General features: G+C 38.5%; 1 protein-coding gene across 6 annotated transcripts in view; it reads left to right on the top strand.

Moving 5' to 3' along the window:
* The first annotated feature begins 3,234 nt into the window (after positions 1-3,234).
* The window catches only part of LOC139962539 (mitogen-activated protein kinase kinase kinase 5-like), a 51,707-nt gene continuing 32,285 nt past the window's right edge, over positions 3,235-22,656 (top strand). For 5 of the 6 annotated variants that reach the window (XR_011791261.1, XM_071962625.1, XM_071962623.1 and 2 more), the window contains exons 1-19: positions 3,235-3,392; positions 4,864-5,247; positions 6,304-6,488; positions 6,906-6,981; positions 7,209-7,301; positions 8,857-8,963; positions 9,736-9,784; positions 12,538-12,659; positions 13,258-13,370; positions 14,394-14,553; positions 15,470-15,623; positions 16,090-16,170; positions 16,523-16,611; positions 16,940-17,035; positions 18,181-18,268; positions 20,370-20,503; positions 21,015-21,142; positions 22,013-22,116; positions 22,497-22,635. Coding sequence is in view for 5 of the 6 variants with exons in the window: in XM_071962625.1 (XP_071818726.1) it covers positions 4,897-5,247; positions 6,304-6,488; positions 6,906-6,981; positions 7,209-7,301; positions 8,857-8,963; positions 9,736-9,784; positions 12,538-12,659; positions 13,258-13,370; positions 14,394-14,553; positions 15,470-15,623; positions 16,090-16,170; positions 16,523-16,611; positions 16,940-17,035; positions 18,181-18,268; positions 20,370-20,503; positions 21,015-21,142; positions 22,013-22,116; positions 22,497-22,635 (2,269 nt within the window). In the remaining variant the exon portion in view is untranslated. The remainder of the gene's footprint in view (positions 3,393-4,863; positions 5,248-6,303; positions 6,489-6,905; positions 6,982-7,208; positions 7,302-8,856; positions 8,964-9,735; positions 9,785-12,537; positions 12,660-13,257; positions 13,371-14,393; positions 14,554-15,469; positions 15,624-16,089; positions 16,171-16,522; positions 16,612-16,939; positions 17,036-18,180; positions 18,269-20,369; positions 20,504-21,014; positions 21,143-22,012; positions 22,117-22,496; positions 22,636-22,656) is intronic. The other variant, XM_071962622.1, reaches the window with a different exon arrangement.

Genomic DNA, 22,656 nt, shown 5'->3' with positions numbered 1-22,656 from the left:
TACGGGACCATTTCAGTTTGGGGGGGGGCAGAACTTTTTGTGCCCGAAAGTTCCCGTGACACTATCTAAGCGGAGCGCCACCATCGGTTGGCGCGTAGCGAACAAGAAAATTTTTGGTACACAATGCCTCTCAGATTGCCGGAAACGGCACTTCTGAGGCCTTGCAAGTTGCATCTAAACATTCTTTATTTTACAATCTCACGTTTTAGAAATTTACAGTTCCCCAAAAATTTGGTAAATTATGAAGAAGAAAAAATGGTAACATCACTTTGAAGGGGAAAAATGGGACAGTATATTTTTTAAGCTGCTATATTTAGTTACCTTATTTATTATTTTAACACAGTACTCAGCTACCTCCAGAAAAACATTGTTCAACGACACGTAGGCGGGATAATGTCGCTGTGTCGGGTGAGACTGCAATTTGTCTCACAAAAAAGTATAAAATATAACAAAGAATATGATACACCTGTACTTCTAGGCTTGTAGACACCCCCCCCCCACCATCCATGAAAAAGAAAATGTTTCTTTTATACACTCATGTCGGGGATATCCAGGTCAAGGGTGGCGGAAGCACTTTTAATCTGGGGGGGGGCACCGACATCAAAGGGCACTTTGCAGAAATTCGATTGGAATGATGCAGCGTTATATTCAGTACCCTTTATAACTCTTATTGTATTAACTTATTTGTGTATACACATCACTCCATCAACGTCCCCCCCCCCCCCCTCAAGGAAAATATGCATACTAGCACTGCAATATCCAATGCGCAAATTGGGAAACAAGGAACAAGTTTTCTTTTGAGACAAAATGAGGTGAAATCATGCTAGTTGCTAATGTAGGAATCTTCCGAATTAGAGTTTTTTTCTTGTTAATATCTTAACAAATTTTTTCCATTCGAAAATGCTTTGAGTTTGACTCACAGAAATTCGTTAAAAGTCACGGGCTTAGCCAGGATTTGCAAAGTTGTATGCACGGCTATCTGAGCGGAGCGCCACCATCGGTTGGCGCGGAGCGTACTTTTAGAAAATTTTTGGTTTTACAAACCCCTCAGATGGCCGGAAACGGCCCTTCCCGAGTGTTCATTCTGGTTCCCTGGCCTCTTGCTAACTTGAGGCACCTCAATTTTTATGTAGAAAAAAGGCACATTTCTAACCTGAGGAAAAGTGGGGGAGGGGCACGTGCCCCCTTTTTCCCCCCGGTTCCGCCGCCCTTGGTCCAGGTATACAATTGACTAGTTAGAAGAAAAAAATTGATCGTGCAAAAAGCGTGGTAGCCCAGATGAACTGCGCTTACGGTGGTGTTACACGGAAATATTCGGGCATCATGATGCTAAATAAAGAAAATCATGGAATTGTCGGGCAAAAATTTGAAAAAGATTCGGGCAAGCTACTGCATATATATATATATATATATATATATATATATATATATATATATATATATATATATACATATATATATATATATATATATATATATATTTCCAGAGGACAAGAAATTCGGGCAAAAGTCCTGAAAAATTCGGGCAGCCTAAGAGGAGAAAAAAAAAAAAAAATATATATATATATATTTTTTCCCCTCTTAGGCTGCCCGAATTTTTCAGGACTTTTGCCCGAATTTCTTGTCCTCTGGAAATTTAGGGGGCAGTCTGCCCCCCTGCACCCCCGCCTCGTACGCCTATGGTTGGCATCATTTGTTGTTTCAAGGTGTCAAGGCCTTTCTCCCAACTCAAACCCCTGTGGGCTACCGGTAGGTTTGCAGGAATGCCCACATGTGGACTTAAATAGCATTAGAGGAAGGGGATGGAAGACTAACACGCATCGATGTTTCGGTAATGGTCCACATTGGTGGCTCGGTGCTAATTAGGCCATTTATTGGGTTTCTTGAGGCAGCTGTCATCAGAATCTGGGTTTTTGTGCCAATCGATGACCGATAACATGTATTGGTAGATATCGATATCGCGCAGCACATGCACATGGTTCGTGGTGTATGGTCGCAACCGTCGCATCGACCATTGCCATGCCATGCTGTATGACCATTCTCATGATTACTACAGATATTGTATTATTCTTATTCTGCCAGATGCAGACGAGAAAATTGTGTAACTCTATTTCCCAAATTATTGAACAAAAAATATTAGTGAATCCCACTGATGATTTTTTTTTTTACAATTTTTTTACCCCATCCCCAGTGGGGGGGGCAGTGGGGGGGGCAGTGGGGGGCCAGCCGATTTCATGGGGGGCCCCGGCCCCCAGGCCCCCCCCCCGTAGCTACGCCACTGATAAGAAGTGAATATGAGGTATATGGAGGGAAAATTTATCATTTGATTCCCGGCAGATCACTTGGCTGCATGACTCGATCATCACTGCCAATAAGTGCTTCAATATTCATAAGTGCGGGGAGGAGCAAAAACAATTATCTCCTTCCTCATCGCACAATGCCTCACTCTTCCGGTTTTGCCGTGCTTATACGGTCTTTTGCTTCGATTAGGAACTTTAAGTAATAGAATCGAGTATATATATATATCAACAGCTGCCGTTGTGCAGCGGTATACAGGAAATACTGAAAGTCAGTGTCACGTGACTTTTCTTTATAGCCTTTTAATTTTAACTTCAGCTCTAGAAAATAGTAAAGTCAAACAGAAGAATAACAAATTGTGATACTTTTCTGATAATATGGCAATGAAATAGTAGTGAGACCCTGAGACCATCGTTCGAGCCCCAACCGGAAGTAATGAAAATGTCTAACTTGAAGGCCGACAACTGATCAGTTTGTTTTAAGGTCATTGTGTAGTTCACAATAGCCAATATCCGTTAGAAGTCTGGATATAACCAAAAAGGAGCAATTAATTCAGTGTCATCTGTAGTAAATGGATCACATTTCTCTTTTATAAAAAAGATAGATAAACTATGTCCGCACCCAACTAACGTTCATATTGAAAGGAAGCCGATTACTTTAGTAGGCCTACGTGTTTTTTTTTTGAGGTTTTTGTGCTCGATTGTAGGTTGTTTTCGAGTTTGAAACAGCGGTAGGCTACATGTTTATGGTAATTTTGGGTCAAACAGTAAGTTTACTTTTTACAGTGGACCTTTACCACGCGAAAGAGGAAGGTTTTTTTTTCTGTTACTATTCCAACCCCTCAAATCCCTGCATAACTCTAAGTACAACAAAAAATCAGTTGCTTGGGTGGTAAGTTGCCCGTGTGGCCGCTGTTATGGTACACCGTTGGTTTGCTATAGTGTCCTTTAGTTGTCTGCTAGGGAGTAAGGACTGCTGCATCTGTCAGCTACTATACTAATGGCTGCTATTTGTTCCACTAGGCTCGGTCAACCACTACAACAGCCCTTTAGACAGTGACAGGGACATCCCCTGAAATTCGGAAGGTTTCATCGGTAATTAATTAGTCAAGTGCAAAAGTGGTCAGCTTACATAAGCAGGCACTTCATTTATAGGCATCGTTCAATCTAAATATGACTGAATAAGGCATAACGTCAGACTGGTTTCATTAATGAGTAACGTTAAGGCCAAGTTAAGCTAGGCTTACACTTAGTTACAAACAGTGCAGTATTAGTATACTATAACTTAGGCTAACCCATAACATTAGGCCAAGATAGGCTCGCTTGAGGTTGTAGTATTGAGTGTGAAGGTCTATTCTAGGGGCTCCGTCCGTTTTTTCTGTGGGATAACCCAACGTTTAGACAGTATAAAATAATTCGGTGTAACATTACAGTGTCGAAGTAGGTTACATAGCCCATGAACAGTTTCTCCAAAGATTCAAGCGTTATTCAGTTGAATATTGTAATTTGTATCGTTCATTATCCAGAGAGAAATAGGCTAACATGTAGTTAAGCTAGAAAACCTTGATTCTCACATAATCATAGTGATACCCTTTGTAAGGTATATCCATAACACATTTAGGCAAGCCTACAGTAGAAAATTAGTAGGATGGGTTAAGGACTTTTGGTCAAATTATCAGTGCATCCAGAAGAGATAATGACATCCTTGCTATGAAATGCAAAACATATTATTACTTACTAGCAAAGGCCCACTGATATAATTTCTTCCTGAAAACTAAACTACAGCATCACTAAGCCCAAAATTAATAACTCAAGACTGAGATAATTCAGATTCAGCCCAAACTTAAACTCAGTTTTGCAGACATGATTGAAAATACCTCAAGGAAGCTTTGGGATTGGTTGACAACCAGACGTGTGTTAAGTTGCCAAATAAACGGTGGGTAACACTTTGTTGATAAAATGTGCTAGTTGTGAGTGCCAAAAACCGAATGCTACTTTGAATATATGTCACACTGAGTGTGAATTATCCTCTTTTCCTTAATCCTCTGTGATTTCAGAGACTGCCACTTGTCAAATGTCACGGAAATAGAAAGGACCGAAGTGAAAGCGCTCTCTGTTGATTTAGGGTGTGACTGGAGATTCTCCATTGTGTTTGATCAATGAAACTCCTGTGAAATACAAAATTCAAGGACAATTCCTTGAATTGTTGTGTACTGTCTATATTAAATCTTTGGTCTAATAATCCTTTCACTAACAGCAAGATAAAATATGAGATATAAATAAAATACTTCCAGCCAAACAACATCAATTCCTAACAACATTCTATCTTTGGTTTGAATTAATCCCAACTGAAGGCCTACTTCGTGCAACTTAAATCACATTTCATAATAGCTACAAAAGTACAATCAAATGATGTGGTTAAACCCCCAAAATGAATTGATGAAAATGGTAAAGGTTTGTAAGTTGCAGTGCATAATCCTCAGAAGCATATTAAAGCAAAAAGCAAAGGTCATCAGCATTCTTTTGTCATTCATTCTTTTTACTGTCCCCCTTTCGTTTTGTCCAGTGTTTTCAGATTAACATTCTGCATTTTGTCAGTATGTTGCAACCCAGTGATAGTGTCCCTTCGACCAGAACTGCCTCAACTCTGGTGGTTTTGGTGGTCAATGAATCCTCAAAATCAGCTAGAGTAGCCAAGGAGAGTATTACAAATGCTTGTCAGAAACCAGGACTCAAACTGGAACTTGTAGCGTTTGAAAAATTGGACTTTGGTGAGACCACAGTGGTGGACAAGTTCTACGCCGCAGATGTAGTCGTCGTGGACATGACCACATCGGTTCAACAGAGATCGCTCTTCTATCACCTCGGAGTCAGAGAAAGCTTTGGGAAAGAGAAGAATGTAGTGATGTTCAGTGAAATCACAGATTCAGATGCTAGCCAATCCTTAAGTGTAAGCATCCTTCTCTTCTTGATAAGTTAAAAATTTGTCAATTACAATAATCCCCCTATTCTAGCAACCCATCTCACTAAATATCCTTCTTTTATTCCCTCCCCCACCCCCCTCCCATCGTCTTTTACCTTATACCCTAATTTGCACGTGGAAACTTGACAAAGTGAGTGCTACTGTAGAACCATGAAATCCAAGTCACAGTGACCCCCCCACTCAGGCAATTAAATTCCACAAGTTGGGATATAACTTATGGACTCAACATCAGCAGAGGACCTAAGTCTTAGTCACAAAGACCCCGATGGGGGAATTTTCATGCCAGAACTTGGGATATACAACCTATGGACCTTAGTTACTTATCTTTCAGTTCCATAGCAAGATATTTTATTCTTTTTTCTTAAAGCCTAGAAAGGCTTTGATATTTTGTGGCGAAAGTTTAATAGGCACAACATTTCTGCAACCCTTTACCTTAGAACTATATCCTGGTATCCATGTTTTATCATAGAGATACTTCAAGTTTTGTGAAATGTATTGAATATGTTAGCCAACTGCCAAGTGAGTGACATCACAACAATTTCAGAGCCAAGAGCACACTTTTACAAATGTATTACTAGTTCACTGAGACGTAGGACTGAAATCCTTGTAAAACATGATAACTCTAAAAATTAAAGCTACAGTTAATCTGTGAGTTCTTCAGTGGTATAATTTTTCTTTCAGTGAACATAGTTTGGTCAACTACAGTTCAGTTTAGTTGGGTGAAGGGGCTCATTGTACAGTACAAAAGCGCTGAAGTAATCTTATACAAGACTTACATTCATCAGGAAATGAAATCTTAATAAAAAAAGTGATTCTCTTGTGAGTGGGTGATTTAAACAAACTCAAGTGGCCATTTTTTTAGTTTTCAGAAGAATATGAACACTTTTGCCAAGTGGGAGCAATATCTATGCACTTTGCAGTTGTCCTTTTTAAGTTCCATTTGAATTTTGGTTATAAGAGTACAATTTTTTCTTTGCTCATCTTTCACAGAATGACCTTTTCTTTTTTTCGTCTTACCTGCAGCAATCCTGCAGTGCATCTGGCTATGTCTACATGCCTTACATGATAGATGATGCTGGCGTCTGCTACATCTGTGACAGAGCCTGTGTGATGCGTCACACCACGGTGACCAGCGATGCCTTGAAAGTCTGCCCCACGCTGAAATCACATTTTAAGGAGATATTAGATGAGGTCCAAGTCTCAAACAAGTTAGCAACTATTTACTTTGCTCTAATCCCCTCCCCCCCCACCCACCCACCCACCTCAATCCCTTTCCCTCAAAGGTCATTTGGTGTCATCAGAGGTCAAATTGTGAAAACCTTGTAAAACATGGTATCTCAATATTGGAAGCTTGGGCAGATCTCATCTTCGTCATCATCGTAACCACAATGCATTTTTGCATTCTGTTTTTTTTTTTGTCACACTGTATTTTAGAAATATCTTGAACCATCAACAATTCACTTCCAATGGCTTCTGTGTAAAATACGGTGAGCCACACATATGCTACAGTCATGAATGTTAACATCAAACTTTTTAATTCTCAGTTTTCTGTACAATTGTGTATTTCTTGTATCCAAGAGACATAATTTTCACATTTCTATTTTTTCAATCTTCTCGTTCGTCAGAACAAACGCCAGAGAAGTCTTGCTAAGCGATATCAGAAAAGCGAGATGTAAATTTAAAGGAGAAGCTCTAGCCAAGGTAGGTTTTTGTAGGTTTTAAAAGAAAAAGAAAAAAGGGTGTCTTTTCTTTGATGACAAATCTATTATCCCCCGCAGGACCTCTTGCGAGGTCAATCAGGGGTTAAACTTCTTTACTACTTTAAGGTAGGTTTTTATCTTTTTGGTATTTCATTTGTGAAAAATATTCAGTCAAACAGAAAAAAACATAAGATGCTACTTATAAGTTTTTTTCCCTTCCCATTTCAGGAATTATCTGTTCTGAAGAAGAGAATGGACGAGCAATTACTCCTTGGTGGCGACATCATTCATCAGTTTCTTTTATCGTACAGAGAAATTCAAGTAAAGAACTTTGAGCCATTCTTAACTCTTACTATTGATTTTTTAAATATGTAAATGCCCAAGTCAACCAAAGAACTCATAGACACTGACCATAGAATTTTTAGCTCATACCAGCATGCTGGTGTGAGCTATTGTTACAGTGCGGCGTCTATCACTCTATCATTCTATCACTCTATCCGTCAACAATTGGTAAAACCGCTCCCACTTGCACAGTGTTTGATGGAATTTCATGAAACTTGGACACAAGGACCATTAGGTATAGGTCCATCAGAGATGGTCCGAAATTTGGGGTCAAAGGTCACCTGTGGGCCGTAATGGGCCATTTAGTGGAAATACGCAAAATGCTTCTTCTCCTACAGATTCCATGGTACAATGTTGAGGGTTTGTCACGATAGTACTATGGAAGTTTTACCTTCAGGGTGTTCATGAATTTGAGATCAAAGATCAACTAAGGGTCTTTTGTGGCCCGGGCCGCAGCCCTATATTTTCAAATTGCTCCTGTTCGTACAGTGTATGACCAGTTATAATGAAACTTGGTCACAACGTTCCTCGGGATGAGAGTTACGAGGGGTGTTCGGAAAATTGAGGTCAAATATCATTTAGGGGGTCATCGGGGGTCATTCTTTGTAATATTTTCAAATATCTCAATCTCCTCAAGATTTTGATGGATCATATTCAAAGTTGAACTGATGATTGTTGGATTGTGTATGAATAAGGTGATGCCTAATAATTTTTGGTCAAAAGTTAATTACAATTAATCCCCATTGTTTAAAAAAATATGAGCCTTCACCTTTTGCCAAAGCTCCTTTAATTTGTCTCCCAGTCTCTGCAGTGTTTGTTTACATTTGTGGTTAAGCTCTGCAGAGGCTGTTAGTGGAATTAAAGCAGGACTGGGAGTTGTTATTAACTGTTTTGGTGGGCCATAAAGTTTTGTGGGCCCTACATTTTTAAGCTTGAAAAGGTATGAGCTTCTGCACCATTGGTGCTCCAGTTTTTTCTTGCGCCTGGCATCTTTAACGGTCTGTTAAACCACCGATCCATTGCACTTGGAACTTTTTTAAAAATGACTTGATTTGCAGAGGATAAATAATGAAGAAACAGTCATCTTTTTAGACTCTTTGTTAATTGATCCTTCTTTTCAAAAGCAACAAAACTTTTTGAAATAGATTTAATATAATTTATGCTACCTTATCATATATTCCTAAGCTAACTATCAGTACTGAAAAGAGATTAAATGAAGAAACAAAGTGGATATCCTTGTGTGCAATTGAAAGTTCGAAGTGTCTTCCAATGAAGAAGTTTTGTGTATTGTCATTCATATCGGTTAAGCGACTGAGAATGGTTTATCCATTCTGGGATCTTAAGTAACAAATAAACAGGTGTATAAATAAATGAAGGGACCATAGTTATGAGCATTGTATATCAAATTTATTTAATTGTAAAGCAAATTCTCTTTCCTCTTCTCCCCTCCCCTCCCCTACCCCAACTTTTTCGTTAATTCTTGATTATTATTCTTAATTCTTAATTTTGACCTTATTGGTTATTTCTCCCTCAGGATTACAACTCAATGGTTTCATTGGTCGAAGACATCAGGCAACTACCCAATGATCATGTGACATCCAAAGCTGCAATAACACATCTCTATGCCTTTGCATTGAATAGGTAATGCATATTAAGAAAAGAGACACCAATGCATCGATAGGGCTCTCAGACTCCTGACAGGGTGGGGGGGGGACAGGCCAGTGGCGGAGCGTCCATACAGTCAGGGGGGGCGGATGCCCCCCTGACGGACTCAAATGGACTGCTGGCGCCCTTTTCAGCTCTTTACCACTTTTTACTTATTCGTGATTATTGACTTTTTTATTGCGCTCTCATCTACCTATTGACATCTGTCACATTTTTTTGTGTAATTTGGCGATGACACCTATTTATTCTTCGTTTATCTGCAAATTAGCCAGGCCCGGAAAGGGTCATTTTCGGCGATCTAGGGATTATCTTTACTCAAAAAATTTATGTACGCTCCGCGCCAACCCGTGGTGGCGCTCTGCTTAGATAGTGTCGAAAGAGCCCATACAGACCATTCTCGCCCCTCCTGACCAATACCCCTAGCTCCGCCACTGGGACAAGCCTGATGACAGCTCCTGCAGGTTGGCAAAATAATAATAAAAGCAGACTAATATAGGGAATCAAGTAAGAGAAAAGTAGACAAGCAAATAATTTGTCAGATTGGAAGCATGAACAAAATAGAGAACTAGTACCAGATAGAAGAATGGGAAAGCTGACTTCACTGGGGGGGGAGACTATATATATATATATATATGATATATGCAGTTCAAGTTCAATATTATTATCATTTTCATTTTCCTTGATTAAGTATATAATAGTGAGAAAACCGATTGACTTAACAATTGATAAACTCTGTGTTGTATTGCAGGCGTAACCAACCTGGTGACAGAGAAGAGGCCTTAAATATTATGCAAACAGTGAGTGTTCTGTTTAATTAAGAAAGGATGAAAAGTATTTTTTTTTGGGGGGGGGGGCGAGAGAGGAGGGGGAGCATAGGATAGAGAGAGAGTGAGAGATTGCTGTTCAGTTTCTCATTTTTAAAGAGTGGTTTGTTTTGACTACGTTTGTGATGTAATATCGTCAAAGAAGTCGTGAATGCAAAGCAATGAACTGTCGTTAAGTTCTACCTCTTTAAATTATTACATTTTAGATACTTAGTTACAGCTAATAATGTGCTTAAAGGCATTGAAGGCTCACCCCAAACCGCGTGCCGCGCTCTGAAAAAGTTCACTTTCCATTGCTAGCAAGTGAAGTTTTTCTCTTGTCGCTTCAAAATGCAGACAGTAATGAGTTACAGTTAAACGCTACACGCCAGCTAGGGCATTACGATCCCAAAGTCATCTTTCTCTAATCATTCCTCATACTAACAAAGTCACATATGGTCAAAGAAATCGTGAATGCAAAGCAATGAACTGTCGTTAAGTTCTACCTCTTTAAATTATTACATTTTAGATACTTAGTTTACAGCTAATAATGTGCTTAAAGGCATTGAAGGCTCACCCCAAACCGCGTGCCGCGCTCTGAAAAAGTTCACTTTCCATTGCTAGCAAGTGAAGTTTTTCTCTTGTCGCTTCAAAATGCAGACAGTAATGAGTTACAGTTAAACGCTACACGCCAGCTAGGGCATTACGATCCCAAAGTCATCTTTCTCTAATCATTCCTCATACTAACAAAATCACATATGGTCAAAGAAATCGTGAATGCAAAGCAATGAACTGTCATTAAGTTCTACCTCTTTAAATTATTACATTTTAGATACTTAGTTTACAGCTAATAATGTGCTTAAAGGCATTGAAGGCTCACCCCAAACCGCGTGCCGCGCTCTGAAAAAGTTCACTTTCCATTGCTAGCAAGTGAAGTTTTTCTCTTGTCGCTTCAAAATGCAGACAGTAATGAGTTACAGTTAAACGCTACACGCCAGCTAGGGCATTACGATCCCAAAGTCATCTTTCTCTAATCATTCCTCATACTAACAAAGTCACATATGGTCAAAGAAATCGTGAATGCAAAGCAATGAACTGTCGTTAAGTTCTACCTCTTTAAATTATTACATTTTAGATACTTAGTTTACAGCTAATAATGTGCTTAAAGGCATTGAAGGCTCACCCCAAACCGCGTGCCGCGCTCTGAAAAAGTTCACTTTCCATTGCTAGCAAGTGAAGTTTTTCTCTTGTCGCTTCAAAATGCAGACAGTAATGAGTTACAGTTAAACGCTACACGCCAGCTAGGGCATTACGATCCCAAAGTCATCTTTCTCTAATCATTCCTCATACTAACAAAGTCACATATGGAGATTGTTCTTTTAGTGCTGCCGGTCCTAAACTCTGGAATTCTCTTCCCCATCACTTAAGAAATATCACACATATTGACACTTTTAAGAAGCACTTGAAAACTTATCTTTTTAGGCTCAAGTATGGGCATTAATCTTATTCACATTTCTTTGTTTTATTCACTTTACTGTGCCCATATTTATGTATATTTATATTTTTTATTTTCTTTTTTGTGGTTTATTACCCTGTCTTTTATCAGGTTTTACTTTTACTGCTGTTGTTATTACTTTTAGGTTTTCTTCTGTTTGGTAATTTTATATTCCAGGATTTGGTTCTTTTGTACAGTGCTCTTGAGCATGTTTTACTTCTACTTTTATTGCTGTGGTTATTACTTTATGGTTTTCTTAAGTTTGGTATTTATATATTCAAGGTATTGGTTCTTTTGTACAGTGCTCTTGAGCATGTTTTATTTCATGATAACAGCACTTTAATATATGGTATTTATTATTATTATATTATTATAATGAAACGTGATACCTTGTTATCTTTTATCTAGACCTGAGATGTCCATCACTGTATGGTTTGTACACTGTGCTGTGGGTATTGACCGCAGCTGTATGTACTGACTGTACACTAGTGTCTTATTACTGACAGTAGCATGCTGTGTGTGTATTTTCTGGGATCGATGGTGGTGTCTATTGCTTCTGTTACACCTCATTCGAAACTAGGTCAGATTACCGGCATTAGACGTTTCTTTGTGCGCGAGTCTTCACACCCTTTAAATATGTAATGCAGGAGTAAATTATGGATAACAGAGATGTGCTAGTGAGGGGGAAATTTCTGTGAAGGTAATTGTTGACAGTGGTAAGGTTGCAGTGGTGTGCGCTAACGGGTAGGCCATGGCCCACACCTCCACCGTCAGTCGGGGGGGGGGGGGAGGAAGCAGACAATCGGTCAGAGTATAGGTGTTTTTGGTTAAGACCTATTAGATAGTCCACAGATGCCTCAGAATATACCATTTGATGTCTCAAACTGTGAAATTGTCTCCTGGGGGCCACCCCCCTAGAACCCTACATGGGAGTCGCATTCAACCAAGCCATAGCCACACCCCTCGTAAATTGGAAATCCTACCTAAATCTGTCTGGAAATTTGAATTTGACCTCTCTACGACCCCTCCTCCCCCTCCCCGTCGTTTTCCATATATACATAAATAACAAATGGTTTTTTCCCAGTTTGAAATTGTAAAGTGAAGTCACCTCAGGATGTATTGGTATTCTTGGGGAACAAATAGTATTTCAGGCAATCACATTGAATTTACATCATGACAAATGATGAAGATGTTGCTGGTTCTCAAAGACTCACCAACACATTTTTTTTTTGGCTTTTCTGTCTTTCCCTAGGCCGTGGAACGTGAGGAGTGTCAAGTACCCGACATGTTTTGTCTCTGCGGAAGGATATACAAAGACAAATTCGTGGAATCGGAATTTAAGGACACTGAAAGTAGGGACAAGGCAATACACTGGTGAGCTTGAACAAATTAATCGATCGATCGTTTATTGATCACTGCCGCCTTGCTCTGTGATAATAGGTCCTCGGAAATTCTGGTGATGTGACAAATTTCTACTTTTGTCAAGTGGGAGGAATAGCAAGATATTTTGCAGTTGGCCTTTACTGACATTTTGCTTTTGGTTATAAAGAGTAAAATGAATATCTTTTTTTTTAACATTTTGGTTGAGGAAACTGTCAAACAGTGCTTGAATTGTAAGTTTGAAGGACAGTACTATATAAAGTTAGGTTTCAAATGGTAACAAAGTATTACTTGGGGAGGAAGGGAGGGAGGGGCTTGATGTGAGGGATGGGACATGATTGCAAACTTTGAAGGCATTATGGCAGACTTTCTTTTAGATAGCCTCGATTATCTCTCATACCCAAATGAAATCTTCTGCTTGCTGATATGTAGTAATTGGTTTGAAATGTTGAAGCCTCATTTTGTAGACCTGTGGTTTGTGATCACTGGAGACTTTGTTGAATTGAAGTGGTCATTACTGTAAAAGAAACTTTTAACAAATTCAAAGTTTTTGGACAACTTGAAAGACACTTCCCCTTTCTATGCCACACAGGTACAGAAAAGGATTTCATGTACAGCCTAATGAATATGCTGGGATCAACTTGGCCACACTCTTGGTGCTATCTGGTGAAAACTTTTCACAGAGCAGGGAATTACAGAACATTGGTAAGGAAATAAGTTGAGAATGCAGCTAAGAAAAGAATGGTTCTCTCAGTTAAAGTCCCCTGATGGTCCTCATTGAGAATGTTGATCCAAGTATTCTAGCAAACAATCCCTTGGCCAACATTTCTATCAAATGTTACAACATTTATTACTTGTGTAAAAGTAAGCTGGCCTGACGTTTCGATCCTAGCAGAATCTTCTTCAAAGGCTAAATGACAAATAACAGTAACAGAAGGGACAAAAACACGCACAGAATACAGACAGGTTAACGAGCACGGTGAACACAAAGAGATAGATGTAAGGGGATAAGTAGACAAGGGATGGAGAGAAGAAAGAAAGAAACCAACAGGGGGAGAGGAGAGGAAGGAGATAAACAGTGGAGGGACAAAGAGGGGATTAAGGGAAGGGGGTAGGGAATAAACTGGAGAAGGCCAAAGACAGAAAGGTGTGGAGAAAAGAGGGTGGACGAGAGCTATGAGAAGAGGAGTGATGACATTTATTTCGTGATTGATAAGTCAGTGCGCATCTTCACAATGTAACATGATGTTCTGTTTTCAACAGCTTCAGTCTCAGTATAAAAGTAACTAATGTATTCAGTCAGTTTTATGAATTTGTTGTTGTTGTTATTGTTGTTTATATCAAATTCTTAAGGCCCGTTAGTTGATGAAAAATTCAGCTTCAGTGTCCTTGATATCGGAATCGTAAGCCTTCGGCTTAAATTTTACTTGTTTTGCTTCAACCCCACAAGCACTATTTATTATTAAGTGATGGTCCAATAGTAAGCAGTGAAGGCATATGACCATCATTCTATTCTCGTAAGGGGTGTATAACAGCTTACCCTCATGGAAACACCCCCCCCACCCCCAAATAAAAATTGTGATAAAATATTCAAAGTCATGACATTTTTCAGTTAAATTGTACCAAGTACTTATTTTGTTAACCTTTATATGGGACCTCTTAATCTGGAAAAGTAACAATTTTATAGATAAATAAATGTTATCTTTCTACACGTTGCTTACCTTCAAGGTATGACGTTAAACAACCTACTCGGTAAGAAAGGCAGCCTAAGTTCTCTGGTGGACTACTGGGACGTGGCTACTTTTTTCGAGATCAGCGTTCTCGCATGTGATTATGGAAAAGCCTGCCAGGCCGCTGAGTGCATGTTCAGGCTTAAACCTCCTACATGGTGAGTCTGACAATGTCATCTAGATGTACCAATTACGGCCAATTAAAATTGCTTTTGTGTGTTTGCTTGTGTTTGTGTGCCTTAGTATAAGGTTGAGTGACTTGCTATATTGCTCTGTACACTGATGTTTACAACTGTCACTGTTATATAAACACTATAGCTTTCTTTGTTATAAAGTAGTCACCCAGGTTTGACAATAATGGTTAACATATACCTTTAACCATCAAGTCACCATCCATGCATGCACCTGTATTGTTGTACACACAGTACGAGCAGTACGATTTCCTGTTTCTAATCAGCTGAGGTTTGGGAAATGTTCATACTGTCAGTACTAGGGCTGTTAGGCATGATGTAAGAAGAAAGTATGGAGTGGTATTAGCATTAGAAAGTTGTCCCAACTGGCTGATTATGGTACACTAGGGTATTAATACTCATGATTTAATTTGCATAGTATTTTCAATATGGGGCACACACAATAACTTCAATTACATCTTGTGGCCACTATATGTTACTGTACCGGAAAGTCAGTTTTCTGTTGCACCTTCTTTCTGAATACCTACCTTCAAATTTGTCTAAATTAACAATTTTAGACAGTTGCATAGTTACTATTGCAGACACTGTCACTTATATTAGTTATTGAAACACTCATAATTGGCCCATTTTGTATTTAATTCTTCCTTGGCACTGAATCCAGGCTTGTGCTGTCAATTATTACTGTTACCTCAGAAGTATGGCAGACTTTTTCTGCCAAATAGATGCTATCCTCCATTGGAAAGCTCAGAATGCAGATATCCATGACAACGTTCATGTATATTATGACAACATTCATGTATATTCATGAAAACGTTCATGTATATTCATGACACTATTCCAAATTTATTCCTTCATCAAATTTTCTTCACATGACTTTACAAAGGTATCTTAAGTCGACTCTGGGCAACATTCGAATGATCAAACGTGTCCTTCCCGAGTCAGATACACCAACAAGAGACCATCAACTCTTTGAATTCTGGTTGGATTTCTTTGTCGAGGGGATCAAGGAGACTGTAACCTCTGATGTCAGATTTCCCGTAAGAATTTGATTATTTTCATTTGCAGCTAATCTCATTTTCTCAGAGTTACCTTTTAATCAATAGAATCACAGATTGGTCACTCTTATTCCTGCATGGATACTTGCATCATTTAAATGTGGTTTATAGGTTTTAATACAAGTTAATGACTGTCATGTTACTTGTATACAACGCTCTCACCTCACTTGTTCCCCTGGCACTCTTCTTCCCCACCCATCCTCCAGCCCCACCCCTCCTTTATCTTCATTAATCTAATGACATTTAAGCCAGAGGAATATTAAAAGAGGAGTTTCAACGCATCACCATCCCAATGTCGATTTTGTATTCATGTTTCAAATCAAAAACTGTATGTTAAATATCAGAAGATTTTCAGGTTTATTTTGGTATAAGCATTCCACATTATTTCTTTGTTGCTAATATCAAATGTATTTATTTTTTAATATAATTTTCTTTTTCTATTTTGTAGCTACTGGTTCTGGAACCAAGTAAAGTTTCCAAGCCTAGCTATGTTCAAATCAACCAGGAACTTCACGATAACGAGGAGAAGGTATACAGTTGATTTTGTTTTTTGACATTTAAGCAATAAATGGTGTATTACAGGACTGCCATTATTATCTTAGGAGGACTGTTGTTTTCACTGACTGACTGATAAAGCTTACAGATTGGTAAGTTATACATACAGAGGGGCAAATCTGTCCCTCTGGAAGAACACATTATTCCACAATGCTTTGAAAATGTGAAATGCATGATGCGGAGTGATTTCCTTGGCGTAGTTAAATGCTTGTTCCAATTTCGTCCTGTGGAACTTGCTTATGTCTGTTCAGTGTCCCAAGATTGGACTTTCTTTACTTTTTAACTTGATTTTGAATTGTGATGTTTTGATCTCTTCTTTTCACCAGTCTGTGCGGCTGTGGCACGTCGGCGTACCTGAAGGCACCAAGGAGATATTTGAATGGCTCTTCAAGGCTTCATCAATAAAAGGTGTAAGGTATGAAAGACAATTTTACCAAAAATTCTTTTCTACTCCACCCTCCCTCCCCCCCAACCCCATTTATAATGTACACATCTCTCTTTCCTTGTTATAATTTCTTGTTGGTTATCTATATACCACTGACTTGAGTTTAAAATATGTTAAGAAGATTCACAGATCTACAGTTAAGAGTTGTAATTATCATTATCATCTCCATCCACACAATTGTACATACATGTTTGGAAACTAGAAGAACGTTACCACGTTTTTCGTCAAGTATTGATTATTACCTGGAAAGATTTCTTAAATTTTCCCGTATTGACGACCAGAGTTTTTGTCTGTTTAGCTGTTACAAGCGAGATGACCGATGTGTCTTCCTCTATGTGCAACAGAACTCAGATGATTTCCAACTGTTTTTCTCATCTGCAACTCAAAAGCAAAGGTAAAAAACAATGTAATGTTTTAATTTCTTGGTTTTTTACAAGTCTTCACATGCCCGATTTTTCTTTCCTACACCTCAAAAGTGAAATGCACAGTGGTACAATCCCTTGAAACCAAAGTTGATATTGTGATTAATGTGGGCAACTTTCTACACATGCTCTTGATCTGTGATTCACCTTCCAGATACTATATCAGTTAACTGCATTCTGTTCTTCTCTAATAAAGGGATTATAAAGTAATAACTTACATTTTTTGAGTAAAATGAGACAGATCTCGTGATCCGTTGACAAGATTCGCTCATTAGTCAACATTTGTATATTATAAGTTTTTGTCCTAAAACAAAACAACCAGGGATTTTCAGTTTCAACATCGTTCTCCTTAACATGTGACCTGCTTATAATATTGGGAAATGTTTTCCTATCCTGTTGGTTTTAACTCCATTTTGTAGCTTGTAGTATGAGATATATACCTTCACTGGTAATAAAAAACTTAGCCAAAGATTATCCAGATGAAATATTAGGAACAAATCTTTACAGTTGTGTAGCAGTATGTTTATTATTTTGCAAAGCATCTTGCAATTTGATATCTTGATTAATAATAAACTCACAACTTCATAGCTGACTGGTTCAAACCGCCAACCAAATATAATGTTCCTCAAACTAATGAAAAAGTTAACTTTCTGTTGCTTGCAAATGAAGTTTTTTTCTTATTGCTACAAAATGCAGACAGTAATTAAACGTGATACCTTGTAATCTTTTATCTGGACCTGAGATCAGGGAGTTCCATAACAACTCCCTGCTGAGATGTCCATTGCTGCTCTTTACACTGTGTTATGGGTATTGATTGTAGCTGCACGTAGTGACTGTACACTAGTGTCTAATTACCGACGGTAGCAAGCTGTGTGTGTACTTTCTGGGATCGATGGTGGTGTCTAACAGTTCTGTTACACCTCAGTCGAAACTAGGTCAGATTACCGGCATGAGATGTTTCTTTGTGCGCGAGTCTTCACACCCTTTAACTATGAAAAATGTGATAACATGTTTTTTCACTTCTACCTGATATGTGGGGTAGCGTTTCGTTAGGGGTCTCGTTTAATTTGGAGTGATTCTTGTAGACTATTTTGTATCCCTCTCTCTCTCTCTTTAGGTTCTATGATCTTGTAGTTGACATGCTCAATGATAACGAGGTGCTTGCCGTTAACGGGGATTCGGACTTATCGAACGAAGTAATACAAGTGAGTCCTGTCGATCTGGCGTTTATATGATCAACCTCTTCTTCGATAAACCAATCAGTGTTCTAATCATGTTGAAGTAAAACCCTACTGGGGGCTCAGTGAATCCATCTGACCATGTGTAGCCCATCAGACTAATTTATGTTACATCTGGTAGTCAACAGTGTCTTTTTCTTTTTGTCCAGTCTATAATGTACTTCAACATGTTCTCCTTGTATATTTTTCATCAAAGGTCGTTTGTACTTTAGCGATCTTTATTATAGGTATGTACAGTGTAAATACTGTTTTGTTATTTCTTCAATGATCACTGGATGCAAATTTTAAAAAAATGTTTCAGACAGTTGATGGCAACATCACTTGAAAAATTATGGCAAATGCATGTTGTCATGCATATTTGTTTTAATCTCGGTTTTCAAGTTTCCATTCTTAAACAAATTTTCATATTTTTGTTTTGATTTTATGACTAACTGGTAATGATGCACATCATGCAGACTAGCAAGCAAGCAAAAATTACAATTCTGTTTTTGGTAGCAAAATTCCACAGGGTTGTCACATTTATATAACAAATTGTTAATTAAAAGTCAGTACATCGTTTGTTATTCATTGTTTATTTAATAAGCATCTTGTCACAAAATCAAGTTTAGTGTTTTGTAGGGCAAAAATGGAGGGAAAAAGAGAGAAAAAGTAAAATCCCTGATTGATTGTCATCAATTTATCAGTGTATTATTCAGTTATCTCAAGTTTTCAGCAATTTATCAGTTTATTATTCCGTTATCACAATTTTTCATCAATTTAGCAGTTTATTCGTCAGTTATCACAATTGCATGTTATTGACGACTTTGTAATAACATTTGCTATGCTCTGATACCAAAGCATTACTGGTTATTTATTGATTGTTTTCTAGTTTTTATTTCTTTATCTTCTTGCCTAAGGCCAAAGGAAACTATAACATTGTCATGGCATGTGTCTGTGTGTGTGTGTGTGTGTTTTATGATGCCTTTAACTCACCAAATGGAGCTTTCCACAATATTTAACTCTTGGTATGTAGATACCACTTAGTGAGCTCATATGGCTGCTGTTGATATTGATGGAGGTCAAAGGTCATCAGTGACCATTATATGAAAGCCTTGTAAGCAAGCTTACTCCAATACAGTGTTGGTGAATCTTGATTTTTTGGGTTGTGGGTGTTTGGCAATGAGTAGGACGCCGAACGACGGTCTAACTTTCTGTTGGTTTGGACATGGTCGTAGTCTGAACACATGGTTGCCCAATACAGGGTATATGGGTCTATGTTCACCAGTCCATTATTGGTTGGTATTATATTGGTGGCAGTTAAAGGTCATTTGGGGTCAGCAATAGTCAAAAAGCTCAACAACTTTTTCTTACTCTGATAACTTTTTTAATTCAGCTTCATCTTGACATTTCTTTGTCTTGGCTATCATTTTTGCTGGAAGTCAAATAGTTTGAAGTCGACAACTATCGGATTTGAAAACCTCTCAAACAGGCTAAACCAGCAATAAGTTCAACTCTGTTGAATATCATACTTAGTGAGTTCTTAATTTTGATTGTCTCTGGTGGTCAAAGATCATTTGAAGTTCTTACATCAAAAGCGAGGAATGATCCCATCAATGCTTTGCTAGTTAGGAAATGGTTTGATCAACTATGGTTTCTAGAAGGATTTTTGTATAAGGGCATAAATGTAAGTGGTACTGTACAAGAGTTGTGGGTTAACCTTTGGGTACCACATCTTCAGAAGTTTGAATCCATTCAGTATTACAAATGACTATTTGTTTCAGGGAGCAGATGGTCTTGTGTGAGGAGACTTCTCCTGGCTCTAGTCATGGTCAGTTTGTGCTTTTCTTGCCAAGGCAGACTAAATTACATGGTAAAACAGCTCTAAGAAGCTATGCAGGTCTATGGTAACAATGCCTGTAATGTGACAGCTTTTCTGGATTTAATCTTGTTTTATTTGTAAGGTTGCCATCAAATTATTTTTTAGTAAAACTTAAAGAGGGGCTGGAATTTTCGATCCAAGCAGGATCTTCTTCAGAGGTGAACTGACGATGGGTAAACTCTTATTTTTATTTTTAAATTCTATTTACAGTATGAGTACGATGTGGATCAATCCGGTGCTAAGATATTGCTGGGTCGTGGAACCTATGGTACTGTCTTCGCTGCTAGAGACATCGTCAGTCAGAAGCAAATAGCTGTCAAAGAAGTACCGATAAAAGATATCAGGTAAGAGAAATAGCTCTCAAAGAATACTGAAAAAAGATATAGGGTAAGAGTAATAGCTGTAAAAGAAGTACCGATGAAAGATATCGGGTATGAGTAATAGCTGTCAGAGAAGTACTGATAAAAGATATCAGATAAGAGTAATAAATTTAGGAGTGTAATTAAGTTCTATTGTAACAAGTCATGACTTGATTTACATGTTGCAGGTCTGTAACGAGTCGCGACGTGGACGTTTAGGTTCTAGTAATGTATGACGTTATGATATAACGTATATATATTGTTGATGCAGTCTGTGATGGGGGAAGGGTGGAGGGGGGGGGGGGTAGGACAAGCCTGATGAGCTCCTGCAGGTTAGCAGAATTACAAGCATAATAGAATGGGGAGGTGAAGTGATGATACAGGCGAGTAGGTCACTGAATTATATAGAGTATGTGAATCATCGCAGCTCTAGGCAAGAAGATATAGCAGCATGGTCTGATTCTAGTTTTTTATTTTTTTATTTTTCTTCTGCCAGGGAAGTGCAGCCTCTCCACGAGGAGATCTTACTGCATTCTCGTCTCAGTCACAAGAACATTGTGAAGTACCTGGGATCCGAGAATTCTAAGGATTTGTTTAGAATCTTCATGGAGCAGGTACCTGGAGGTAAATCTATACTTATATTTGTAACGTGCACCCATAAAGGTTTAGAAAGGCTTAAAGTAATTTATCTTGTCCATGAGTAGTCTGAGATATACCAGGGGGGACTGTAATTTTCATAGCAACCACCTAGGTCCTTGATAATACGGTAATGGATGTCCAAGCACCCCCCTCCTCCCCAAGGAAGAAAACTTGCATAGTAATGACTGTCAATTACAACCCCCCCCCCCCTTCCTCAATGATCCATCTCTTGTTTGAGGGGTACTGATTTCTACTCCTGTAAGCATCACTTAATGTCTGTTTTCAATTGATAGATGGGGGTCCCCAATATGTGGCCACTTTCTCAGTTGAGAGAGTTGAAAGCACCTTAGTCTTTCATCTGTAAAGTTATGTATGACTGGTAAATGGTTTTCAATCCTCGGTGGGATGATGTACTCGTTTGTAACACAGTGGTCTTCTTTCTTTGGTCTAAATGATATTGTTTAATTCTTAGACGTCTTTAGCCATGTTAGAATGCATGTTAATGTCAAAACTGAAATGTCAGAAATAAAATAAAACTGTTAACAAACTGCTTATCCACTAGAGAGCCTGTGTAGGAGAATGCGTAAAAGTAAGTTGGCCTGACGTTTCGATCCTAGCAGGATCTTCTTCAAAGGCCAAATGACAAGTAACAGTAACAGAAGGAACAAAAAAACGTACAGAATACAGACAGGTTAATGAGCATGGTGAACACAAATGCTCATCCTGCTAGGATCGAAACGTCAGGCCAACTTACTTTTACACATGAAATGTCAGAGGCAGCTTTAAATATCAAGAGAGCATCATCGTAGCTGCGCCATATTTATATCATTGACCTTGTCTGCTTTACCCTGACAGGAAGTTTGTCGGCATTATTAAGATCCAAGTGGGGACCACTGAAGGACCATGAGGAAACCATGATATACTACACCAAACAGATTCTAGAGGGGCTGAAATACTTGGTAGAGTATTCTCTATTTTTATGTTCAGATGATGATATTGTGTTAGCTGTCCTTTATTCATTATAATTTCTACAAGTCACAAGCTAACTGTCAAAAGTGGCGTGTCTTATCGGCTTTAAACCAAACCAATGGATGAATGCTCGAAACATGACTGCAGGCTCGGGAAATTAAGACAACCTCCGAGATGATATCACCAAATGCACATAAAAATGTATGACAAGAGTTTGACTCGCACAATCGAATTTATTGGTTGCTGGACCAGCAGCTTATCTACTGAGAGAAAGAGAGATTAATCATTCATACCGTTTCCTTTTCCTTTCCTTTCCTGTTTGAGATACCTGTTTGTATACCTTCTCTCGTCTTCCTCTTCTTCTCATCAGCATGATCAAAAGATCGTTCATCGTGACATCAAAGGTGCTAATGTCTTGGTAAACACTTACAGTGGTCTCATCAAAATATCAGACTTTGGAACTTCCAAGCGGTTGGCGGGGATCAACCCTAACGCAGAGTCTTTCAAGGGTAAGCCTTGAGGGAATGTAT

This window comes from Apostichopus japonicus, chromosome 21 (assembly GCF_037975245.1).
Source record: "Apostichopus japonicus isolate 1M-3 chromosome 21, ASM3797524v1, whole genome shotgun sequence".
NCBI classification, from domain to species: Eukaryota; Metazoa; Echinodermata; class Holothuroidea; order Aspidochirotida; family Stichopodidae; genus Apostichopus; species Apostichopus japonicus.
This window is presented reverse-complemented; position numbering and strand designations above follow the sequence as displayed.